The sequence below is a fragment of the Phoca vitulina genome, unplaced genomic scaffold (assembly GCF_004348235.1).
Source record: "Phoca vitulina isolate PV1807 unplaced genomic scaffold, GSC_HSeal_1.0 scaffold54, whole genome shotgun sequence".
Lineage (NCBI taxonomy): Eukaryota > Metazoa > Chordata > Mammalia > Carnivora > Phocidae > Phoca > Phoca vitulina.
This window is the reverse complement of record NW_022589757.1, coordinates 2,713,331-2,736,315: the sequence shown is the minus strand read 5'-3', so window position 1 is coordinate 2,736,315 and position 22,985 is coordinate 2,713,331. Positions and strand designations below refer to the sequence as shown.

Sequence of the window (22,985 nt, the reverse complement as noted above, 5' to 3'; positions counted from 1 at the left end):
AAGGCAGACGCTTAACCATCTGAGCCACCCAGGTGCCCCTGTGCAGAAGCTTTTTATCTTGATGAAGTCCCAGTCATTGTTGTTTATATTTGCATTTCCTTGATGACTAATGATGTTGAGTGTTTTTCATGAGCTTATTGACCACTCCCAAATGACCTTTTGCAAATTATATGTTCAAGTCTTTTACCTTATTTTTGATTGGGTTGTTTGTCCTTTTACCATTAATTTGTAGTATTCCTTTATACAAGTCCTATGTCATATATATGTTTTGTGAATATTGGGTATTTGGGGTCTTCAGTGGCTCCATACACATTTTAGAATTGTTTCTTCTGTTTCTGTGGGGAAAAAAGCCACTGGAAATTTGATAGAGATTTTATTGAATCTATAGGTTTTGGGTAGTATGAATACTGTGATACTAACTCTCCTGATCCATGAACATGGGATATATTTCCATTTATTTGGGTCATCTTCAATTTCTTTTTATCAATGTCATAGTTTTTGGTGTAGAGATCTTTCACTTCCTTGGTTAAACTTGCTACTAAGTATTTTATTGTTTTTGATGCTATTGTAAATGGAATTGTTTTCTTCCCCTTTTTCAGATTGTTTATTGTTAGTGTATAGAAACACAACTTATTTCTGCATGTTGATTTCATATGCTTCAACTTTACTGAACTTGATTATTTTTAACAGTTTCTTGGTGGAGTCTTTAGGATTTTCTATATATAAGATATCAGCAAGCAGAGACAATTTTCCTTCTCCCTTTCTGATTTGGATGCCTTTTATTTCTTTTTCTTGCCTGATAGCTCTGGTTAAGATTTCCTATACTGCGTTGAATAGGAGTGGTGAGAGTGGGAACTCTAGTCTTGTTCTTGATCTTAGAGGAAAATTTTCAACCTTTCACCATTGGCTATAATGTTAGCTGTGGGCTTGCATATATCACCATTATTATGTTGAGATATGTTCTCTCTATACCCAATTTGTTGAGAGTTTTTATTAAGAAAGGATGTTGTATTTTGTCAAATGTTTTTCTGCATGTTTTGAGATGATCATATGATTTTACCTTTCATTCTATTAATGTGGTGTATCACATTTATTGATCTGTATATGCTGAACCATCCTTTCATCCAGAAATACATTTCATTTGATCATCATGTATGATCCTTTCAATATGCTGTTGAATTCAGTTTACTAGTATGTTGTTGAGAATTTTCGCATCTATTCATCATCATTTCTTGTAGTGTCCTTTTCTGATTCATATCAGGGTAATGCTGGCCTTATGAAATGAGTTTTGGAGTTTCCTCCTCTTCAGTTTTTTGGAAGAGTTTGAAAAGGATTGTCATTAATTCTGCTTGAAATATTTGATAGAATTTACTAGTGAAGCCATCTATTCCTGGGCTTTTCTTTGATGAAAGATTTGTGCTTACTGATTCAATCCCTGACTCATTATTAGTCTGTCAGATGTTCTACTTCCTCCTGATTTAGTCTTGGTAGATGATATCTTTTTAGTAATTTATTTCTTTCTTCTAGATTGTCAAGTATATTGGTCTATAATTGTTCATAGTAGTCTCTTATGGTCATCTGCTTTTCTGTAGAATTTGTAGTAATGTCTACACTTTCATTTCTGATTTTAGTAGTTTGAGTATTCTTTTTCCTTAATCTAGTTAAAGTTTCACCAATTTTGTTTATCTTTTCAAAAAACAATTCTTAGGTTTGTTCATCTTTTCTATTATTTTTCTGGTCTCCATTTATTTCTGCTCTGATCTTTGTTATTTCCATTTTTCTGCTACTTTGGGCTTAGCTTGTTCTTCTTTTTCTAGTTCCTTGAAGTATAAAGTTAGGTTGATTACTTTAGATCTTTCTTTTTCCTTAGCGTGGGTATTTACCACACTAAATGCCTCTTCTTGAACTAATTTTTTGTATCCCATAAGTTTGTTAGATTGTGTTTTCTTTTCCATTCGTTTCAAGATATTTTTTGAATTTCCTTTTGATTTCATCTTTGATTCATTAGTTGTTCAGTGTGTTGTTTAATGTCCACATATTTGTGAATTTTCCAGTTTTCCTCTTGTTACTGATCTAGTTTTGTACTATTGTGGTCATAAAAGATGTATGATTTCAATATTTTAAAATTTTCTAAGACTTGTTTTTTTTAACCTAACATTTGATCTATCCTGGGGAATGTTCCATGTGTGCTCGAGAAGAATGTGTATTCTGTTGCTGTTGGATGGAATATTGTGTATATGTCTGTTAGGTCCATTTGGTCTAAACTATGGTTCAAGGCCAACTTTCCCTTATTGATTATCTATCTAGATGATCTATCCATTGTTGAAAATGGAGTACTGAAGTCCCCTACTATTATTATATTATTGTGTATTGCTCCCTTCAGATCTTTTAGAATTTGCTTAATGTATGGTGCTCTGATGTTGGGAGCATACATATTTACAACTGTTATATCCTCTTGAGGAATTGGCTTCTTTATTATTACATAATTACTTTCTTTGTCTCTTATTAAACTTTTTAACTTATAATCTATTTTGTCTGATGTAAATATAGCTACCCCACTCTATTTTGGTTTCCACTTGCATGAGCTGTCTTTTTCTATCCCTTCACTTTGAGCCTATATATGTCCTTGAAGCTAAAGTGAGTCTTTTATAAGCAGCATATAATGGGGTCTTATTTTTTATACATGCAGCCATTCTATACCTTTTGATTGGAGAATTTAATCCATTTACATTAAAAGTGATTATTGTTAGGTAAGGACTTACCAATTCCATTTTATTAATCATTTCCCTGCTCTTTTGTATTCCTCTGCTCTTTTCTTCCTCTCTTGCTGTCCCTTTGTAAATTAATGATTTTCCACAATGGTATACTTTGATTCCCTTCCCTTTATCTTGTGTGTACCTATGATAGCTGGGTTTTGTTTTGTTTTCTTTTCGCTGTGGTTTCCCTTTGGCTTACTTGAAACATCTGTCTATTTGGGGCTGATAGCAGCTTACCTTCCATCACATACAAAACTCTACCATTTTATTTCCCCACCCCATATTTTATGTTTTTCTGTCACAGTTTACATCTCTTTAAAATTTTTAGTGTATTTTTATGTTTATTTTTTTATTCAAATGTAATTAACATACAGTGTTATATTAGCTTCAGGTGTACACTATAATGATTCAATAATTCTATACATTCGCAGTGCTCATCAAGATAAGTGTACTCTTAATGCCCCTCCCCCTGGCAACCATCAGTTTGTTCTCTATATTTAAGAGTCTGGTTTTTGTCTCTTTTTTTTCTTTGCTTGTTTGTTTCTTAAATAGCACATGTGAGTGAAATCATATGATATTTGTCTTTCTCTGACTGACTTATTTCACTTAGCATTATACTCTCTATGTCCACCCATGTTGTTACAAATGGCAAGATTTTATTTCATTTTTATAGCTGAGTACTAATCTGTTATATAAATATACCATATCTATGGATGGACACTTGGGCTGCTTCCATATTTTGGCTATTGTAAATAATACTGCAATAAACATATGGGTGCATATATCTTTTCAAATTAATGATTTCCTTTTCTTTGGGTAAATACCCAGCAGTAGAATTACTGGATGATGTGGTAATTCTATGTTTAAATTTTTTGAGGAACCTCCATTCTTTATCTCAGAAGGGCTGCACCAATTTGCATTCCCATCAACAGTGCATGACACTGTTCCTCCACATCCTAACACTTATAATTTGTTGTGTTTTTTATTCTAGCCATTCTGACAGATGTGAGGCAATATCTCACTTGGTTTTGATTTGCATTTCCCTGATGATTAATGATGTTGAACATCTTTTCATGTCTCCATTGGCCATCCATATGTCTTCTTTGGAAAAATATCTACTTGGGTCCTCTGCTCATTTTCTAACTGGATTATTTCAGTTTTTACGGTGTTGAGTTGTGTAAGTTCTTTGTGTATTTTGGATATTAACCTGTTACTGGATATATACATTGCAGATATCTTCTCTTATTCAGTAGGTTGCCTTCTTATTTTGTTGATGGTTTCCTTTGCTGTGTCAAAGCTTTTTACTTTGATGTAATCTCAATAGTTTAATTTTGCTTTTGTTTCCCCCAACTGAGGAGACATATCTAGGAAAATGTTTCTACTGATGATAAGAAATTACTGCCTGTGTTTTCTTCTAGGAGTTTTATGGTTTCAGATCTCACATTTAGGTCTTTAATCCATTTTGAGTTTATTTTTGTGCATGGTATAAGAAAGTGGTCTGGTTTCATTCTTCTATATGTAGCTGTCCAGTTTCCCCAGCACTGTTTATTGAAAAGACTGTCCTTTCTGCATTGTATATTTTAGCATCTTTTGTCGTAGATTAATTGACCATAAAAGTATGGGTTTATTTCTAGGATGTCAATTCTGTTCTATTGCTCTTTGTGTCTATTTTTGTGCCTATACCATACTGTTTTGATTACTATCACTCTGTAGGATATCTTGAAATCTGAAATTGTGATACCTCCACCTTTGTTGTTCTATCTCAAGATTGCTTTGACTGTTCGGGGTCTTTTGTGGTTCCATACAAATTTTAGGATTATTTGCTCTGGTTCTGTGGAAAATGCTGTTGGTATTTTGATAGTGATTGCATTAAATCTGTAGATTGCTTTGGGTAGTATGGACATTTTAACAATATTGGTTCTCCCAATCCATGAATATGGACTATCTTTCCATTTGTTTGTGTCCTCTTCAATTTCTTTCATCAGTGTTTTACAGTTTTCAGAGCATAGGTCTTTCATCTCCTTGGCTAAGTTTATTCTTAGGTATTTTATTCTTTTTGGTGTAATTATAAATGGGATTATTTTCCTAATTTCTCTTTCTGCTGTTTCATTAGTAGGATATAGAAATGCAACAGATTTCTGTATATTAATTTTGTATCCTGAAAGTTCACTGAATTCACTTATCAGGTCTAGTAGTTTTTGGTGGAGTCTTTAGGATTTACTATATTATAGTGTCATATCGTTGGGAAATATTGATAGTTTTACTTCTTCTTTCCTAATTTGTGTGCCTTTTATTTCTTTTTCTTGTCTGATTGCTGTGGCTAGAACTTCTAGTACTATGTTGAATAAAAACAATGAGAGTGGACATCCTTGTCTTGTTCCTGACCTTGGACCTGACCCTGGAGGGAAAGCTCTCAGTTTTTCGCCATTGAGTATGATGTTAGCTACAGGTTTTTAATATATGACCTTTATTTTGCTGAGGTATGTTCCCTCTAAACCTAGTTTTTATCATGAATGAATGTTATACTTGTCAAATGCTTTTTCTGCATCAGTTGAGATGATGATATGGGTTTTTATCCTTTCTCTTGTTAATGTGATTTGTCATTATTTGTGAATAACGAACCACCTTTGCATCCCAGGAATAAATCCCACTTGATCACGGTGAATGATTATTTAAATGCATTGTTGGATTTGTTTTGCTGATATTTTGTTGAGAATTTTTACATCTGTGATCAGAGATATTGGCCTGTAGTTCTCTTTTTTTCTTATAGTGACTTTATCTGTTTTGTTATCAGGGCAATGCTGGCCTCATAGAATGAATTTGGAAGCTTTCCTTCCTTTTCTATTTTTTGGAATAGTTTGAGAAGAATAGGTATTACTTCTTCTTTAAATGTTTGGTAGAATTTACCTGTGAAGCTATCTGTTTGTGGACTTTTGTTTTTTGGAGGGTAGTTTTCTGATTACCAATTCAATTACATTGCTAGTAATCAGTCTGTTGAAATTGTCTATCTTTTCTTGATTCAGTTTTGGAAGGGTTATGTTTCTAGGAATTTATCCATTCCTTCTAGATTGTACAATTTGTTGGCATGTAATTTTTCATAATATTCTCTTATAATTGTTTGTATTTCTATGATGTTGATCTTTCTCCTCTTTTATTTCTGATTTTCAGTTCTCTTTCTCTCTCTCTCTCTCTCCCTCAATCTCTCTCTCTCCCTCAATCTCTTTCTCTCTGTATGTGTGTGTGTCTGTCTGTCTCTCTCTCTCTCTTTTTGATGAGTCCAGCTAAAGGTTTGTCAATTTGGTTGATCTTTTCAAAGAACCGGCTCCTGGTTTTATTGATCCATTCTATTGTGGGTTTTTTGTTTTTTGTTTTTTTTGGTCTTGATTTCATTTAATTCTGCTCTAATCTTTATTATTTTTCTTTCTTCTACTGGCTTTGGGCTTTGTTCTTTTTCTAGCTCCCTTAAGTGTAAGGTTAGCTTGTTTATTTGGGATCTCTCGTATTTTTGAGTTAGGCCTTTATTAGAACGGCTTTTGCTGCATCTCAAAGATTTTGGACCATTGTGTTTTCATTTTTATTCATCTCCTTGTATTTTTTTATTTCCTCTTTGATTTCTTCCTTGAACCATTTATTTATTGTTCACTAGAATGTTATTTAGCCTCCATGTATTTGTGTCCTTTTCAGATCTTTTCTTGTGATTCATTTCTAGTTTCATACATACCATTGTGTCCAGGAAAAATGCATGATATGATTTCAGTCTTTTTTAATTTACTGGGACTTGTTTTTCTGTCTAACATGTGATCAATTTTGTAAAATGTGTAATGGGCTCTTGAAAAGAATGGGTATTCTGCTGCTTTTAAATGGAATGTTCTGAATATCTGTTAGGTCCATCTGGTTTAAAGTGTAATTCAAAGCCACTGTTTCCTTGTTGATTTTCTGTCTCTATGATCTATCCATTGAAATGAGGTGTTAAGGTCCCCTACTGTTATTGTGTTACTGTCAATTTCATCCTTTATGTCTTAATAGTTGCTTTATATATTTAGGTGCTCCCATATTGGGTGCATAAATATTTACAATTGTTATGTCCTCTTGTTGCATTGTTCCCTCTATCATTATGCCATGTCCTTCTTTCTCTCTTGTTAGTCTTTGGGGTTTTTTTGTTTGTTTGTTTGTTTGTTTGTTTTTAGATTTTATTTATTTATTTGACAGAGAGAGAGAGCACAAACAGGGGGAGCGGCAGGCAGAGGGAGAGGGAGAAGCAGGCTCCCCACCAAGCAGGGAGCCTGAGGCGGGACTTGATCCCAGGACCCTGGGATCATGCCCTGAGCCAAAGGTAGACATTTAACTGACTGAGCCACCCAGGTGCCCCTTGTTAGTCTTGGTTTTAAAGTCTATTCCGTTTGATGTAAATATTGCCACCTGAGCTTTCTTTTCACTTCCATTTGCATGATAAATGTTTTTCTATCCCTTCACTTTCAATCTGCATGTGTCTAGAGTTCTGAAGTGAGTCTATTGTAGGCAGCATATAGATACATCTTACTTTTAATCTGTTCAGTCACCCTATGTCTTTTGACACAAACGATTGGAGCACTTACTTTTTTTACATTTAAATAACCACTGTTAGGTGTGTACTTACTGCCATCTTGTTATTTGTTTTATGGTTGTTTTTGTAGTTCCTCTTGGTTCCTTTCTTTTTCTTTTGCTCAATTCCCCTGTATTTTGATGGCTTTCTTCAGTGATATGCTTGGATTCCTTTCTCTTTATTTATCGTGTATTTATTAAGGGTTTTTGATTTGTGGTTGCCATTAGGTTCACCAGAACCAGGCACGTCAGGGGTGTCTCCCATGTGGGTTTTGTATGCCCTACTGTTGTGGCTACTGCTGTGGCTAAGTCACATTTGCCTTCAGTCCAGTCAGCTGCATTGGCTCACTTTTGCCTTTTGTGGGTGCACCTGGTGGGATTTAGTGCCTGTGCTATTAAGGGACCAATCTGGAGCCACTATGCGCTTGCAGTTCGGCAGTTTCAGAAGTCAGAGCAGATGCCTGTCCTCAGCTGCAGTCTCACCAACCTACAGGGCACCCTCCCTGCCTTGTCCCAAAAGGCCTTCATTGGTGGGTGGATCTGGCAGTTAGACCAGATGCCTGCCCCCATTCCATTTGCTGGGGCTGCGCTTGCACCAACCTGCAGGGTGATCTCCCTGCCTATGCCTTGGGAGGCTTTAGTTGGTTGGTGGAGTTGGCAGTGAGACTCAAAAGTTGCCCCCAGTCTGTCTGCGTGTGCTACAGTCACATTGAACTGTAGGGCTTTCTTCCTGTGCTGTCCCTGAGAGTTTTTTGTTGCTGAGTAAGGTCATAGTCAGACCAGATGCCTGCCCCAAGTATGTATGCTGGAACTGCAGTGACACCGACCAGCAGGGAACTCACTCTACACTGCCAGCTACAAGGTTCAGCTGCTGGGACTATGGGAACACTGGTGTGTGTGTGTGTGTGTGTGTGTGTTTGTGTGTGTGTGTGTGTGTGTGTGTGTGTGTTTGGTTATCTTCCCCTCTCTGCAAGGCTGGAGTCACTTTGGAGAGCCACTTGTCCCTGCCAAGACTACTTTTGCAAGTAGTAGGGATGTGGCAGGAGCTACTTTGAAGGGACACCTGCTAAGTGGGGTAGGTTGGATGGGGTGGACACGCAGGAGAGCGTGGAGGCGGAGCATGCAGTGTTGGCAAGATATGTGGATTGTGTTCATGCCATTTCCCACAAGTTTCAGCTGTCCAGGCTGGCAGGGGGCAGAGAAATGGTGCCTACCACCTCTTTTGTTCTTGGAGAAGTCTCCTAAAGATTCTCCCTGCTGCTCCAGCACACATTCTGAGATTAGTAAATAAATCTACACCTCAGTAAATAAATCTGCCATATACCTCAGGCCCTTTCCAAATTGCTGCTTCTATGCTATATTGTGGCTGGGTTATTTATTATGCTGACTTTTTAAGGGTGGGGATTCAGTTTCCTATTGCCCTCTGGATCTCCTGGAGCTAAGCCCACTGATTTTTATGGTATTCAGAATTAAGCCCTATTGATTATAAAAACTCATGAAATTGAGCCCCACCAGTTTTTAGAGCCAAATATCATGGTTACTCGTCTTCCCAGTTTGGGTCCCCAATACCTGGGGTGCCTGGTGTGGAGTCTGATGCTCTTGCTTCTCCATGCTTGTGATGTTCCTCCCGTTTGTGGTTAATCTCACCAGAGTGTTGGGTTCCCAACCATGTTTCTGCCCCTTCTACCCTTTTCAGTGTGGCCTCCTCTCTGTGATTAACTGTGGAAAGTCTGTTCTGCTAGTCTTTGGGTCGCTTTCTGTATTAGTTGCAGTCATATGGCTGTTAATGTCAGTGTTTCTGTGGGATTTAGTGAGCTCAGGATCCTCCAACTCTGCCATCTTCCCAGAACTCTACATCTCTTTATGTTGTGAATCTGTTACCAAATTATTTTAGCTATAACTGTTTTTAATAATTTTGTCCTTTAACATTTATACTAAAGGTAAGTGGCTAACACACCACCTTGTTACAATATTAACTTATTCAGAATCTCATCATATACTTACCTTTACTAGTGTGTTATGTATTTTCATGTTTTCTTTTTACTTATTAAAAGCCTTTTATTTTGGCTTAAAGAACTGTTTCAGCATTTCTTGTAAGGAAATTCTAGTAGTGATAAACCCCCTCAACTTTTATTTGTTTGGGAAAGTCTTCATCTTGCCTTCATTTCCAAAGGAAAGATTTACTGGTAAAGTGTTCTTGGTTGACAATTTTTTCTTTTAGCACTTTGAATATTTTATCTCACACTCTCCTGACCTGTAAGGTTTCTGCTGAGAAATCAACTGTTCACCTAAGGGGGATTCCTTTGTATGAGAGGATTTTTTTTTTTTCTCCTGCTGCTTTAAAAACTCCCTTCTTATCTTTGGTTTTAGACAGTTTTATTATAATGGTTGTGGAGAAGATCATTTTAGATTGTAATTTTGGGGTGACAGCTTTATGAACTTGAATATCAAATATCAAATCTTTCCCTAGGTTTAGGAAGTTCTCAGCCATTTTATCTTTAAGTTTCTAAGTTTCTCCTTTACTCTTTCTAGGACCCCAGTGATACATAGATTGTTTCTCTTAATGGTATCCCATAAGTCTCACAGGCTTTGGTCATTCCTTTTTATTTTTTTATTTTTTATTTTCTGAACTGGGTAATTACAAATGATCTGCCTTTGAGTTCACTGATTCTTTCTTCTGTTTGATCCAGGCTTCTGTTGGAGCTCTCCTGTAAATTCTTCAATGTAGTCATTGTATTCCTTAGCTCCAAAATTTCTGTGTTTTTTTTTTAATGTTTTCTATCTTTGAAATTCTCATTTTGTTCTTCTATTGTTTTTCTGATTTCATTAAATTGTTGATCTTTGTTCTCTTGTAGCTCTCTGGGCATCTTTAGAACCATTGTTTTGATTCCTTTTTAGGGTATTTATCTCCATTTTGGGGGCTTCATTACTGGAATATACTGTGTGCCTTTGGTGGTGTCAAGATTCCCTGATTCTTCATGTTCCCTTTAGCCTCACATAAGTATCTACATATTTGAAGAAGCAGTCACCTCTTCCAAATTTTGGAAGACTAACTTTGCTAAGGAAAACCTTTACCTCGGGGTAGAGTGTGCTATGACCCCAGGTCTCATGATGTAAGGCACCTCAGGGGCATGTGGCATCTTTGGGTTCAGGGAGGCATGATGTCTCATTAGCTCAGGCCACTGGAGTCCATAACATCAACAGCTGTGTGGTATCGGGCAAGTGCTGTGTAGTGTCCATAGTCACTGCAAGGGCTGTTAGGGTTCTAAGCAGCTCCTCCAGGTCCAGTGACTAGGGACCAGAGCAGGAAGTCATAGTGGCCCAAGCCAGTGGTGTGCACATACTCAGTTGTGGGGGCCTGCTGTAGTTTTCAGTGTACTGGCAGAGGTCAGTTTCAGACACACACATAGTGTTGAGGGCAAGGGCCAGGCTGAATGCAGGCACACTAGCAGCTATAGGAGCCCTGACTGTGATGTCTCACCATAGATGCAAGAACAGCAATGGAGGCCAGTGATAGTAGACAGGGCCATGTCTGGGCTCACAAACAGCTTTGAGAGCCTTGGCCATTGGGATATATTCCCATTGCTGCGGGGTCTTGCCACAGACATGCTCATGGTAGCAGAGCAAGTAATGGAAGTCGGGCTGGGGGGCCTATAGGTACACATTTGGAGAAGCTAGCCCCAAGCACCCACAAGGGGGTGGAGGTCAGCTGTGGGGTTCTGGGCTGCATCTTGCACTTGCACAGCTGCAGAGGCTGGGGCTAGCTGCCTGTGTGGATCCCATTCTCTGACAGGAGTGAGGGGAGGGGAATGGGAAGGGACACAGGCAGCTGGCATCTGCAAATGCATAAACCTGTGGGGTAAAAACTAGTGAAATCTGCAGGGGTCCATGGTGACTATACTGATCAATTGTTTCTTCTGTGGTGAAAGCTGCCAGGTCCTCTCTAAAGAGCAGGTCACTGGGAACCCTGGTTGCTCCTACTGTGTGGCTGATACTGGTAACCCCTGCCCTTCTTCCTTGTTCCTAGTCATCTCTATACATCTTAGGTTTGCTGGTCCCTGGGTGGGGTGAAACAAAAGCAGGTCCTTCATGCAATACCCAGAAAGACTGGGGAAGCTGGTCCCTCTCCCTGCGTTCCCTTTTCTGGAGAAGGGAATTCTCTAGCTGGTGGTTTCCCTCTTGGCGCTGAGCAGTGCCAGCTCAGTAGATGGGGGGATATGGAAAAAATGAAGCATTCTTCCTTCCTCTTTTGTGCAGTTGTTCTTGGGTTTTTGTTCCACTATGTTGAAGTTTCTTAAGTTGACTCTTGAGCGCTCCAGAACTGTTTGTTTGTAGATAGCTGTCTAATTATTGATTTTTGTGGGGGCACAGAGACTGGCTTCTCTACTGCACCATCTTGGTGACATCAGCTTCTTCTATTTCTATGATGATCCTTTCCCAGTTTCTTTCTTTGGCTTTTTATGATCTGTCCTTACCTTAAATGTTAGCTCCATTCAGGTTTCTTTCCTTGACCCTCTTATTCTACACTTCAGTCTGTGTACCAATTCAAGGACGCCAAGCAAACTGATAAAGATCCAACAGAATGTTGCTAATCATCCATGGGAATCAAGGTTATTACTTTAACATCAGCTGATACTATCTCTCTACAAGGTTACTTTTTATAAGCTTTTTAGTATTAATACTAAATAAAGCTTTCTCATATTATCAGTACATTTCTCCTTTTGCCTTTAAATATTCCTTTCCAGATAAGTAATTCAGTTTTCACTTCTGTTCTTATTTCCTGCACCTCTGACAAGTAGCATAACACAGGGCAGACATACCAGCCCTGGAGCTATGGATCTTTTTGATCAACTTAGTACTTTGTGAACTCTTAGCACATTTGCCTATCAAGATTTATAGTACTGGGGCACCTGGGTGGCTCGGTCAGTTAAGCATCTGCCTTTGGCTCAGGTCATGATCCCAGGGTCCTGGGATCAAGCCCAACATCGGGCTCCCCCTGCTCTGTGGAGAGCCTGCTTCTCCCTCTCCCTCTGCCTGCCACTCCCCCTGCTTGTGAGCGCTCTCTCTCTCTCTCTCTCTGTCAAATAAAAAAAAATCTTAAAAAAAGATTTATAGTACTTATTTTCATTTTTTTTTCTAAAATCAGGTTGAATGTATGAAATTTTGTTTTCCTTATATGGGTCTCAGACATTCACTGCATACATATTTACTGGTTCCTGAAATATCTTCATTTGTTTTACATATAATAATGTACTGGGCATTGTGCAGCAATCGGCCAATAAAAGAGTCCTGAGGCATTGACTTTTATGGATTATATGATAAAGAAAATATAGATATCTTTAAATGAAAAAAAAAATCACTTTCTAAAAAACATGCACCTTAACATACAAATGAATGTTGTCCCTTTCAGAAAATTTACATTGACAGGCTGATTAATAAAGGATTTGCATTGCTAATTAATGAACTTGTATTTGACATAAATTACAGCATGTAAACACTACAGGTTTTCTTAGGCAAAATGATCATGTCACATTTTTAAAGATTAATACTCATGCAACTTTAGCTATATGAACTTGTAGTATTGTTAAGGCAGAATGCAGATTCAAGCCTCTCAGCCCTTTGACACATGATGACATGTGAGAATCAATAGTTCTGTTTAATTATAGACATATGTAGCTTTTTTAACATTTAGTATTTGTTTATATATCTGTAATAGAATATAAGGAGAATATGGAAGAACTTAGGAATATGTATATTGAAAGTGGAATATTCAAACTAATATTTAGTGTGCTGTTTACTAAAATATGATTCCTCTTTTTCCCAACAGAAATTTCTTTCACAATTTAACCCAGGTAAAAGTTTTTTAAAAATTTTATATATCCTTCCTATATCACTACTATCTTATTTACCTCTAATCTTTCATGTTTCCCAGAAGGAGAATTTTCCAAACTAATTTTTCAACAAAATTTGCTTAGAGTGCAGTGATATTTTAGATATGGTTTGAGGACCCCTAGAGCTCCACAGACCTTTTCAGGAGTTCCATGAGGTCTATCCTTTTCCAACCACATATCTGTGTGAGGGTAGATTTTCTCCACATGCTTCCACCAAAATAACATATACAAAACAGCTTGAATGTAAGAGCACAGATGATAATTCAGCTTTCTCCTATTAAGACAGATATTAAAGACATTTTGTAATGTAAAATGTAAAACAATTTTTCTAATTTTTTTTGTTTTGGAAAATAGTTATTTTTCATAAAAATATATATCATGTTAACATTTATTGGTTTATTATAGTTTTTAAAATAAATTAATAAATATCTTCAAATCTTCTCAGTTTTAATTTGTTACATGGTAACATGGTAAATATTGATAGATCTAACCCACATAAAACAAAAGCTCTGTGAGATTCTCAATAATTTTTAAGGCTATGAAGGGGTCTTGAGATCAAAAGGTTTTAACATCTGGTCCACAGACTCTTAACTATAGGAAACAAACTGAGGGTTGCTGGAGGGGAGGTGGATGGGGGGATGGGGTAATTGGTTGACAGGTATTAAGGAGGTGATGTGATGTGGGTGTGATGAAGGTGATGTGATGAGCACTAAGTGTTATACACAACTGATGAATTATTGAACTCTACATATGAAACTAATGATGTACTATATGTTGGCTAATTGAATTTAAATTTAAAAAAAATCTGGTCCAAGGATGGAAGATGGCAGTGGAGTAGGAGGACCCTAGGCTTGCCTCTTTCCATGAATACAACTAGATACTATCAAATTATTCTAAATGCACCAGAAGTTGACCTGAAGACTAGCAGAATAAACTCCAGAACTGCAGGTAGAAAAGAAGCCACACTGAAGAAGGTAGGAAGTGCAGAGATGCAGTTTGGGAGAGAAACAGATCATGGCCACTGTGGAAGGGAGGGAAGGGTGAGAGATAGACTAGCACAGAGGGGAGCACACAGGAAAAATGAATCCCCATACCAGTTGGCTTGGAAAGTGAGAGGGGCTGAATTTTGTGAGTTCTTGCAACCAGTGGGGTTTAAAGCCTGGAGTTTTGAAAGTCAGTGAGCTTGACTGGGATACAGCCCAGGGGGTACTGCACTGCTCTTGGGGAGAAGTCAGGCAAACAACTAGCAGACATACAGCATGGAAACAGTGATTGGAAGAGCACCTGCAGCACACATTGGGAAGGTTACTCGCTCATTTATGAGTCCCAGAGAGGCAGCATTCATGGAGAGACACCTCTGGGAACAAAAGAATTGGCCAGAACCACTTCCCTCCCCTGACCCTCAGCACAAGCACAGGGCTCCCTGCAGGAACCAGTGCAGTGCCGACATTCGCTAACTAACTTGTGTATACCAAACCCAACCCCTGATACACACTCCAGTGGAACCACCCATTTGAACTATACTTGCCCAGTCCCGGTGCAGCAGGCCACCTCCCCTAGAAGACCGCCCAAACAGCCCCTGCTCACACCACACATCCCACTGTGGGAGTTTTGCAAAGCCTCTGTTCTGCCAGCAGTGGCAACAGATTCATATCACAATCAGACCAAAGCATACCTGGTTAAAACATGCCATGTTAAAGCCAGGGACCAAACACTGCCTACAACAGGCAAAGAGAGACTCTGCAGATAACTGGCCTGAAGGATAAAGCAGCCAGGACAAAACAGCAGAGTACAGGCAACACACATTGGAGACATTCCCAGAAGCACCAGGTCCTGGGGAACAGGGGACAGTATATGGCAGGGCACTACAGGACCTCTTCTTCATAAGGCCATTACCCTCAAGAACAGGAGACATAGCTAATGTTCCTAACACAGAGATGTAGACAAAATGAGAAGACAGAGAAATTTATCTCAAATGAAAGAACAGGACAAGGCCACAGCCAGAGATCTAAGTGAAACAGATATAAGTAACATGCCTTAGTAGAGAATTTAAAGCATTGATCATAAGGATACTCACTGGACCTGAGAAGAGTAGAAGACATGAGTGAGACCCTTAACACAGAGGTAAGGAACAATATAGCAGAGATAAAGGACACAATAAAGAAAATGAGAAACATGCTTCGTGGAATGAACAGAGGTTGGAAGAAGGAGAGGAATGAACTAGTAACCCAGAAGAAAGAATGATGTGAAATAATCAAACTGAACATGAGATAAAAAAGAATTATGCAAAACAAGAATAGAGTTAGGGAACTCAGTGACTCCATAAAACATAATAACATTCATATTATAGAAATCCCAGGAGAAGAAGAGAGAGAAAAGGGGTCAGAAAATTTATTTGAAGAAATAATAGCTGAAAACTTCCCTAATCTGGGGAAATAAACAGATATCCAGATCCAGGAGACACAGAGAACCCCGATCAATATCAACAAAAGCAGACACACACCAAGACATATTGTAATTAAATTGGCAAAATATAGTGATAAAGAAAAAATATTTAAAGCAGCAAGACAAAAGAAGAAAGTAACTTACCAGGGAAAATCGATAAGGCTAGCAGGAGATTTTTCAACAGAAATGTTCCAAGCCAGATGGAAGTGGTATGATACACTCAAAGTGCTGAATGGGAAAAATCTGCAGTTGAGAATACCCTATCCAGCAAGGTTATCATTCAGAAAAGGAGAAGAGATAAAGAATTTCCCAGACAAGCAAAAACTAAAGGAGTTCATTATCACTAAACCAGCCCTGCATGAAATATTAAAGGGGACAGTTTGGGTGGAAAGGAAAGGCCAAAAGTGACAGTATAAAGGTAGGAATCACAAAAGCAGTAAAAATGAATATTTCTGTAAAAAAAAACAGTCAAGGAATTCACAAAAGTATGTGAAATATAACAACATATATTGAAAATGTGGGGAGGAAGAGAGTAAAGAATGGGTTCAAACTTTAATGACCATGAACTTAATATAGACTGTTACATGAAGAAGAGGTTTTATATAAACCTGATGGAAACCAGAAATCAAAAACCACTAATAAATATACAAAGAATAAAGAGAAAGAAATCCAAACATATCACTAAAGAAAATCAGCAAACCCTGAAAAAGAGAAAGGAAAGAATCAGAGAAAATCTGACTGCAAAACTCATTTCCATAACCCAGAGTGTATTAAGATTCTCATAGAAAACAAACCCTCTGAAAATAACCTCAAAGTAAAAGGTATAAACCACACACACACACACAAAAAAAAAAACCAGTCTGGAATAGATAACATAAAAATGGAGAAAGTTCGTACTATTGAAAGCTAGAAATGAGAACCATCTGAAAGACTACTAAATCCATATTTAAAGTATTCAAAGGAATAACAGAAGGAATTGAAATAAAAAAACAATTATATAGCATTCAGAAATTGAAAAACCTCTCACTAAAATGTCTTGAAATGAAAAAATAGGCATCTAAAAATAAAAGTTCAGTAGCAGTTTCAATAGAAGACCAGACACAGTTGAGAAAATTACAGAATCAGTGATTTGGAATAGGAATCATGCAGAATGCAGTGCATAAAAATGAAGATATGGAAAATATCTAAAGAGTTAAGAGGCATAGAGGATAGACAGAGACAGTTTATCATACTGCATATATCATGTCATATAATAGGAGTTCCAAAAAGGGAATAAAATGAATTGGACATAATACCGAAAGAGATGATCATGGAGAATTCTTCACAATTGAAGACATGAATACTCAGATATGTGTATCTGAGTAATGGTGAACAAATGAACTATATAATATGCTAATAAATTTAAATAAACATTGACAATCAAAACTTTTCAATAATGTTTTTTTTAAAAACAAAATAAAATTAAAAAGCTAGCCAATAAAGAGTGAAAATGAAGGGGGATTTGGGTTTGAAATTATTTAAGGTCCTTACAAGCATTCAGGATAGGGATACTGGATTAACTTTAGCCTACAGTAAATATGCATGTAAAATGTAAGACTATCCATTAAAGTAATAGAAATAAATATGTAATTTCTAAAATTTCTAAAAAGTAGAGTTCTGGAAGAAGAAATTTTAAAATGCTAACAGTTTAGTAGAAGGTAATGAAACACGAAATAAAGAAAAAATAAGCATAGAATATAGGGACACAAAAATAAGATTTTCAAAATCATTTAAATTAAATTAGTAATCAAAATTGTGATTGGATTAAATTCACCCATTAAATGACAGAAACTCCAGAAATTTGATTTTAATAAAAGTTACATAGTTAAAGAGTAACAAAAAATTTGGAAAGAAAATGATGCAAACAGGCTAATACTATCAAAAGGAAACTGGGGAGGGGCCCCAGTGGCTCAGTTGGTTGGGCGTCTGCCTTCGTTTCTGGTCATGATCTCAGGATCGAGTCCCACGTTGGGCTCTCTGCTCAGGCGGGTGCCTGCTTCTCCTTCTTGCTCTGCCTGCTTATCCCCCTGCTTGTGCTCTCTCTCTCTGTATCAAATAAATAAATAAAATGTTTTCTAAAAAAGGAAACTGGAGTGACGATATGAATGTCAAATAAAAGATACGTGAAGCCCAAAAACTTTCAAAGACATGAAGAGGGAAATTATTTCATGATAATAAAAAAATCTACAAAGAGGGTAATAATGATATCATCTGTGCTTAACAATGTAGTCTCACCTGATCATAAAGAAGATAGAAAGTTCCCTCAATTTATTTCCTGAATCCAACACTACTTTAAAACCAAAAGCGGGCAAACAGAAAGTTAGGAAGGGAGGGAGGGAAGTGTAGACAAATATGCTTGTATATATAGGTGCAAAAATTCTACACAAATATTAGCAAATGGAATCCAGCAATATATTAAAAGAATACATTGAAAAGGGCCAGTATCTTCCAGAATGCAACATTGGTTCGATACCAAGAAAGCTGACAACAATATTCATTCCATCAACACAATAAAGATGAAAATAAATGATCACATAGTAAATTTAAAAATTGAATAAACATTCCTAATGAAAACACCAAGCAAAATAAGTTTAGAAGGGAACCGCTTGATTTTAATAAAAAACATTGACTTTTCAAATAACTATAAATAATTATTATAAATTATAAAATACTTCTGATTCAACTAAAATCAGGAACTGGACAGATGTGCTCAGTATCATCATTATTATTTAACATTGTCTTGAACATAATAGTGTAAGTAATAAGACACAAAAAAGTACAATATTACAAATTTATAATAGCAATAAAGACTATAAAATATAAATAAATTCAACAAGAAAGACACAGAACCTGTAGCAAGAGCCACTCTCAAATTTTGTTGAATGAGGGACACTGGGTGATGTATGGAACTATTGAATTACTATATCGTACACCTGTAGAATGTTATTCAGGCCTTATAAGAGTTGACACTGCAGAATTTCAATGATGTATATACTTGCATGAGAAAGAGAATATTGGAAGTGTGTATAATATGACTCAATTTTGTTTTTAAAACCCTTAAAATGCCTCTTTTTAAAAATAAATAAATGTAAATATGTATTTCTGTACATGTCTGCAAACATATAGTGTGGAGAAAAATAAGGAAGGATACATACTAGTTGTTTAAATCAAGTTACATAGATTGAGAGAGGCTTAATAGGTAAAGGGAATATAAAGGTGAAATAAAACCCTGCTATAAAAAGCATGGAAGGAAGGAAGGAAAGAAGGGAGGGAGGGCAGAAATATATAAGGACAATATAGAATTAAGGCAAACAGGTGAAATAGGATAAGTAGGAATGTCATATAATTATAAAAGGAATAAAATCTTCATATATGTGTATATGTGTGTGTGTAAAACCACCTAACCAAAACACAGATCAAGATACAAAACATATAGATGTAGAAGTTCTTAAAGAACTTCCCCAAATTAATAAATAAAAGACTAACAACCCAATAGAAAAATGGAAAATAGGTAAAGGAAATGAACAAATAGTTCACAAGACAGGAAATACAAGTGGAACTTGAACATATGGAAAGATGCTCAAATTTTTTTTATAATAAAAGAGAGTCAGGTTAAAACTGCATCAAAGTACCATTTTTCACCCATCAGACTGGCAAATTATAAATGTGACAACACACTATGCTGGGAAGGCTGTGAGGAAAGAAGAAATCTCATACACTGCTGGCGTGACAGTATATGAGTGGAGCTGCTATGAGAACAATTTAGCAGTATCTATGAAAATTACAAGTGCATATACTTTATGCCTCAACAGTTACACTTTTAGGTATAGTCCAAGGTACAAAATAATACATATGCAAATTTGCTCACTATAGCATTGATCATAATGGCAAAGGATTGAGAACGAATTTTTTTTAATTTTTTATTGTTATGTTAATCACCATACATTACATCATTAGTTTTAGATGTAGTGTCCCATGATTCATTGTTGGTGCATAACACCCAGTGCTCCATGCAGAACGTGCCCTCTTTAATACCCATCACCAGGCTAACCCATCCTCCCACCCCCCTCCCCTCTAGAACCCTCAGCCTGTTTTTCAGAGTCCATCATCTCTCATGGAGAACGAATGTTTATTAGTAAGTTACTAGTTACTTATGATTCCTCCGTAATTTGGAATAATAAGCAGTAGAAAAATTAATGAGAATATGTAAAGATCTCTAAAATATAACTTTAAGTGAAGAATATAATGTTTGAAAAATGTGTTTAGCATACTTACATTTATATACAAAGAAAAAATAACGTCTTAGTTATGCACAAAAATTTTACAGAAATATAAACAAGAAAACTTACTAGTAGTAGATACTTGGTGGGGTGCAGATGGAGTACAGAGTGGGAGAGACAATTTTCACTTTATTTTTAATATAATTTTTTTAACTATGTGAATAAATTGTCTATTCAAGAAAAAAATTAACAAGAAAGAAAAAAAATTAGATCTGCATCTATTGAAATGGCCATGGCGTCTAAGTAACAAAGGCGAGTTAGGGATAACATGCGTCATGTGATTTCATTTTTGTAAAAAGTGCAGGGGTGAGGGGTTGCTGTGTCTAATTATGATTGTAGAGAAAGAGACATACACATTCACACAGAGTTTTAAAATTAGTTACCGCAGGAGTGTAGACAGATCTTAACTCTTCCTTCATAGGTCTTTGGTCTATTTCACTTGTTAAAAACACATAACACTTTTGATATTTTTAATGGGATAATCAAAAAATTTTAAATTAATAAAAACATTTTTATGGTTGTGTTTTGCCACAAAAATGAAATTTGTCCAAAATGTAAAGAAATGCAAACACTTTTTATTTTGTAGGTTGTTGTTATATGGATATATGATCCAGAAAATGCAGACCCCAATGAGTTGCTGTGGAATGCAAATGAACCTTCACTAGTAGGTGGAAACATTGCTATTATCACAAATAAAATAATATGCTGTTTCCTTTTTAAGGGCTCTGAATAATATATTTTAAGCATTCCAGAACTAACTAAATACACCTTAATTGTCCATTATCTTTAGCCATTGTAGTGATTTTGAGCTACTGCTCAATCTCCACAGTTATAAATCTTTCTCTTGAATTCTACTGAGCATTGTCTGTAATTTCTATGAACTGCATTATTCATGAAGATGCTAACCTTCAAAGTGCTTTAAAGATATTCCTGTGCATCTATCGTAAAACCATCCTTCAAAAATCTGTCCAGTCCCTTACTGAATCCTTTACCACTTGGAGACTAGTGAATTTCCTAAAGGTGCAGCGCAGCGGATAAATACAGATTTTCAATTTATGGTGGCTTGACTTATGGTTTTTCAACTTTACCATAGTGCGAAAGTGATATGCATTCTATAGAAACTGTACTCTGAACTTGGGCCTTTTTTCCCCCAGACTAGCGGACTAGCAATATGTGGTATGATACCATCGCGTGACGCTGGGGGGCAGCAGTGATCACAAGAGTAAATCAGTACACTTAAACTCTTCTGAACCCATACAACCGTTGTTTTCACTTTCAGTACAGTATTCAATGATTCACAGGAGATATTTAACAATTTATCATAAAATAGACCTTGTGTTAGATGATTTTGCCTAACTGTAGGCTAATGTAAGTGTTTTGAGCACATTTAAGGTAGGCTACGCTAAGCTATGGTGTTTGGTAGGTTGGGCGCATTGAATGCATTTTTGACATATCCCATCATAATTCAAGGAATATCTGTAAGTCTATTCTCTTATTTGTTACAAATTTACCTCTTTCAAGATTTAAGTTCTGTCTTCTGTTACAATTAAAGTGTATTGAAGAGAAATATAAAATGAGCTTTAATCTCATATGACTAATGAGTGAAGATCTGATTTTTGAATAGCATGTTACATGCCTCTTGGTAATGAAATTCACAAGAGATGGACTGATAAAGCAGAATGACAACCTATCAATTAACTGTTTTATTTGGAAGTGGCTTTAGAGGGAATAAAATTAATCAATTGTAATTAAACACTTTAAGCATTACTGTTACTTAATTTCTAATCTTTCTAAGTGAAAATATGTGCATTTTAACATTATTTTGTCCATGCATACCTAATACTTTGCTTTTTTTAAATTTCATGTTTATTCACTACCATGTCATTCCCATAAAACCTTTCTATGGCTCTTGGTTACCAACAGCAGACTCTTGACTCTTAACATGGCACACAAAGCCCTGGAATATTCTGTCTCTGCCACCCTTCTCTGGCCTCAGCTCTCCACGTGTCCTACCTCCAGCAACAGCACTCTGCTGTTTCCTTGCACACACCTGCTGTTCCATGGCTCTGAGTCTTTGCTTATGCTGTTCCCTCTATGGTAACTGCTCATTCCCTATGTTCATCTTCTCATGTTTTCCGTCTCAAGTCAGGTATCACTGCCCTCTAAGATGCTTGCCTTGACCAAATCAGGATTTTTTCATATGAGTAGTTTGAGGGCATTATTTTAATGCTACAGTTTTGATAAATCATCAACAAAACAGCTCTGGTAAAATAAATGTAAATTCTCTGTTTGCGTTTTTATCAGCCAACATGTAATGTGACTGACGGGCATTCAAATCATAATCCCACCCTTTACTCTTCATTCTCTTCCTGAACCACCTCTGACTTTGAACTCTAAATATTCCCTTATCTTTAACTCATTCCTGTGTTTTATTACCTCTTTGAAACTCAACCCATCCCTGTCTCTCATTAACTTCCTCTATGAGCCTTACCCTATGCCCAGCACCCACACCAGGGAAAAGAGGACCAACCGTCGGGTATAGCTCAGGGGTGGGGTACAGAATAACTTACTGGTACAATTTAGTTAAAAAGTATTAAAAAGTTCAGGGTTTTATTTTGAGGTTTTTTCTTGACCATTTTAACTGTGAATTACATCATAAAGAAAAAAGCATAAAAGTTTAGGATACAGTTTAATGAATAATAATTAGCCATATAACCACTATCAAGAAGTAAAACACTAAAAATAGTACAGAAGGTCGCCATATGTGCCACCTGCATGGACATAATTTCTCCCTCCATCTTAGAAGTACTTGATGGATATAATCCCTTTGTTCCCTCTAAAGGTAACCATTATTCTGAATTTTACAGTAATAATTGCTCTGCTTTTATTTTTATTTTGCCTCATGATTCCTAAACAATGCAGTTTAGTAGGTTTTGGGTTTATTTTTCTGCTTTATATAAATGGAATCATGTTTTATATACACTGTGCATATT

At 36.4% G+C, this 22,985-nt stretch overlaps 1 protein-coding gene across 1 annotated transcript in view; it reads left to right on the top strand.

Moving 5' to 3' along the window:
• Window positions 1-22,985, top strand: part of CATSPERE (catsper channel auxiliary subunit epsilon) — a 198,400-nt gene that overhangs the window by 47,526 nt on the left and 127,889 nt on the right. The window contains exons 6-7 of the mRNA XM_032389395.1: window positions 13,165-13,189; window positions 20,579-20,656. Of these exons, the coding sequence (XP_032245286.1) occupies window positions 13,165-13,189; window positions 20,579-20,656 (103 nt within the window). The remainder of the gene's footprint in view (window positions 1-13,164; window positions 13,190-20,578; window positions 20,657-22,985) is intronic.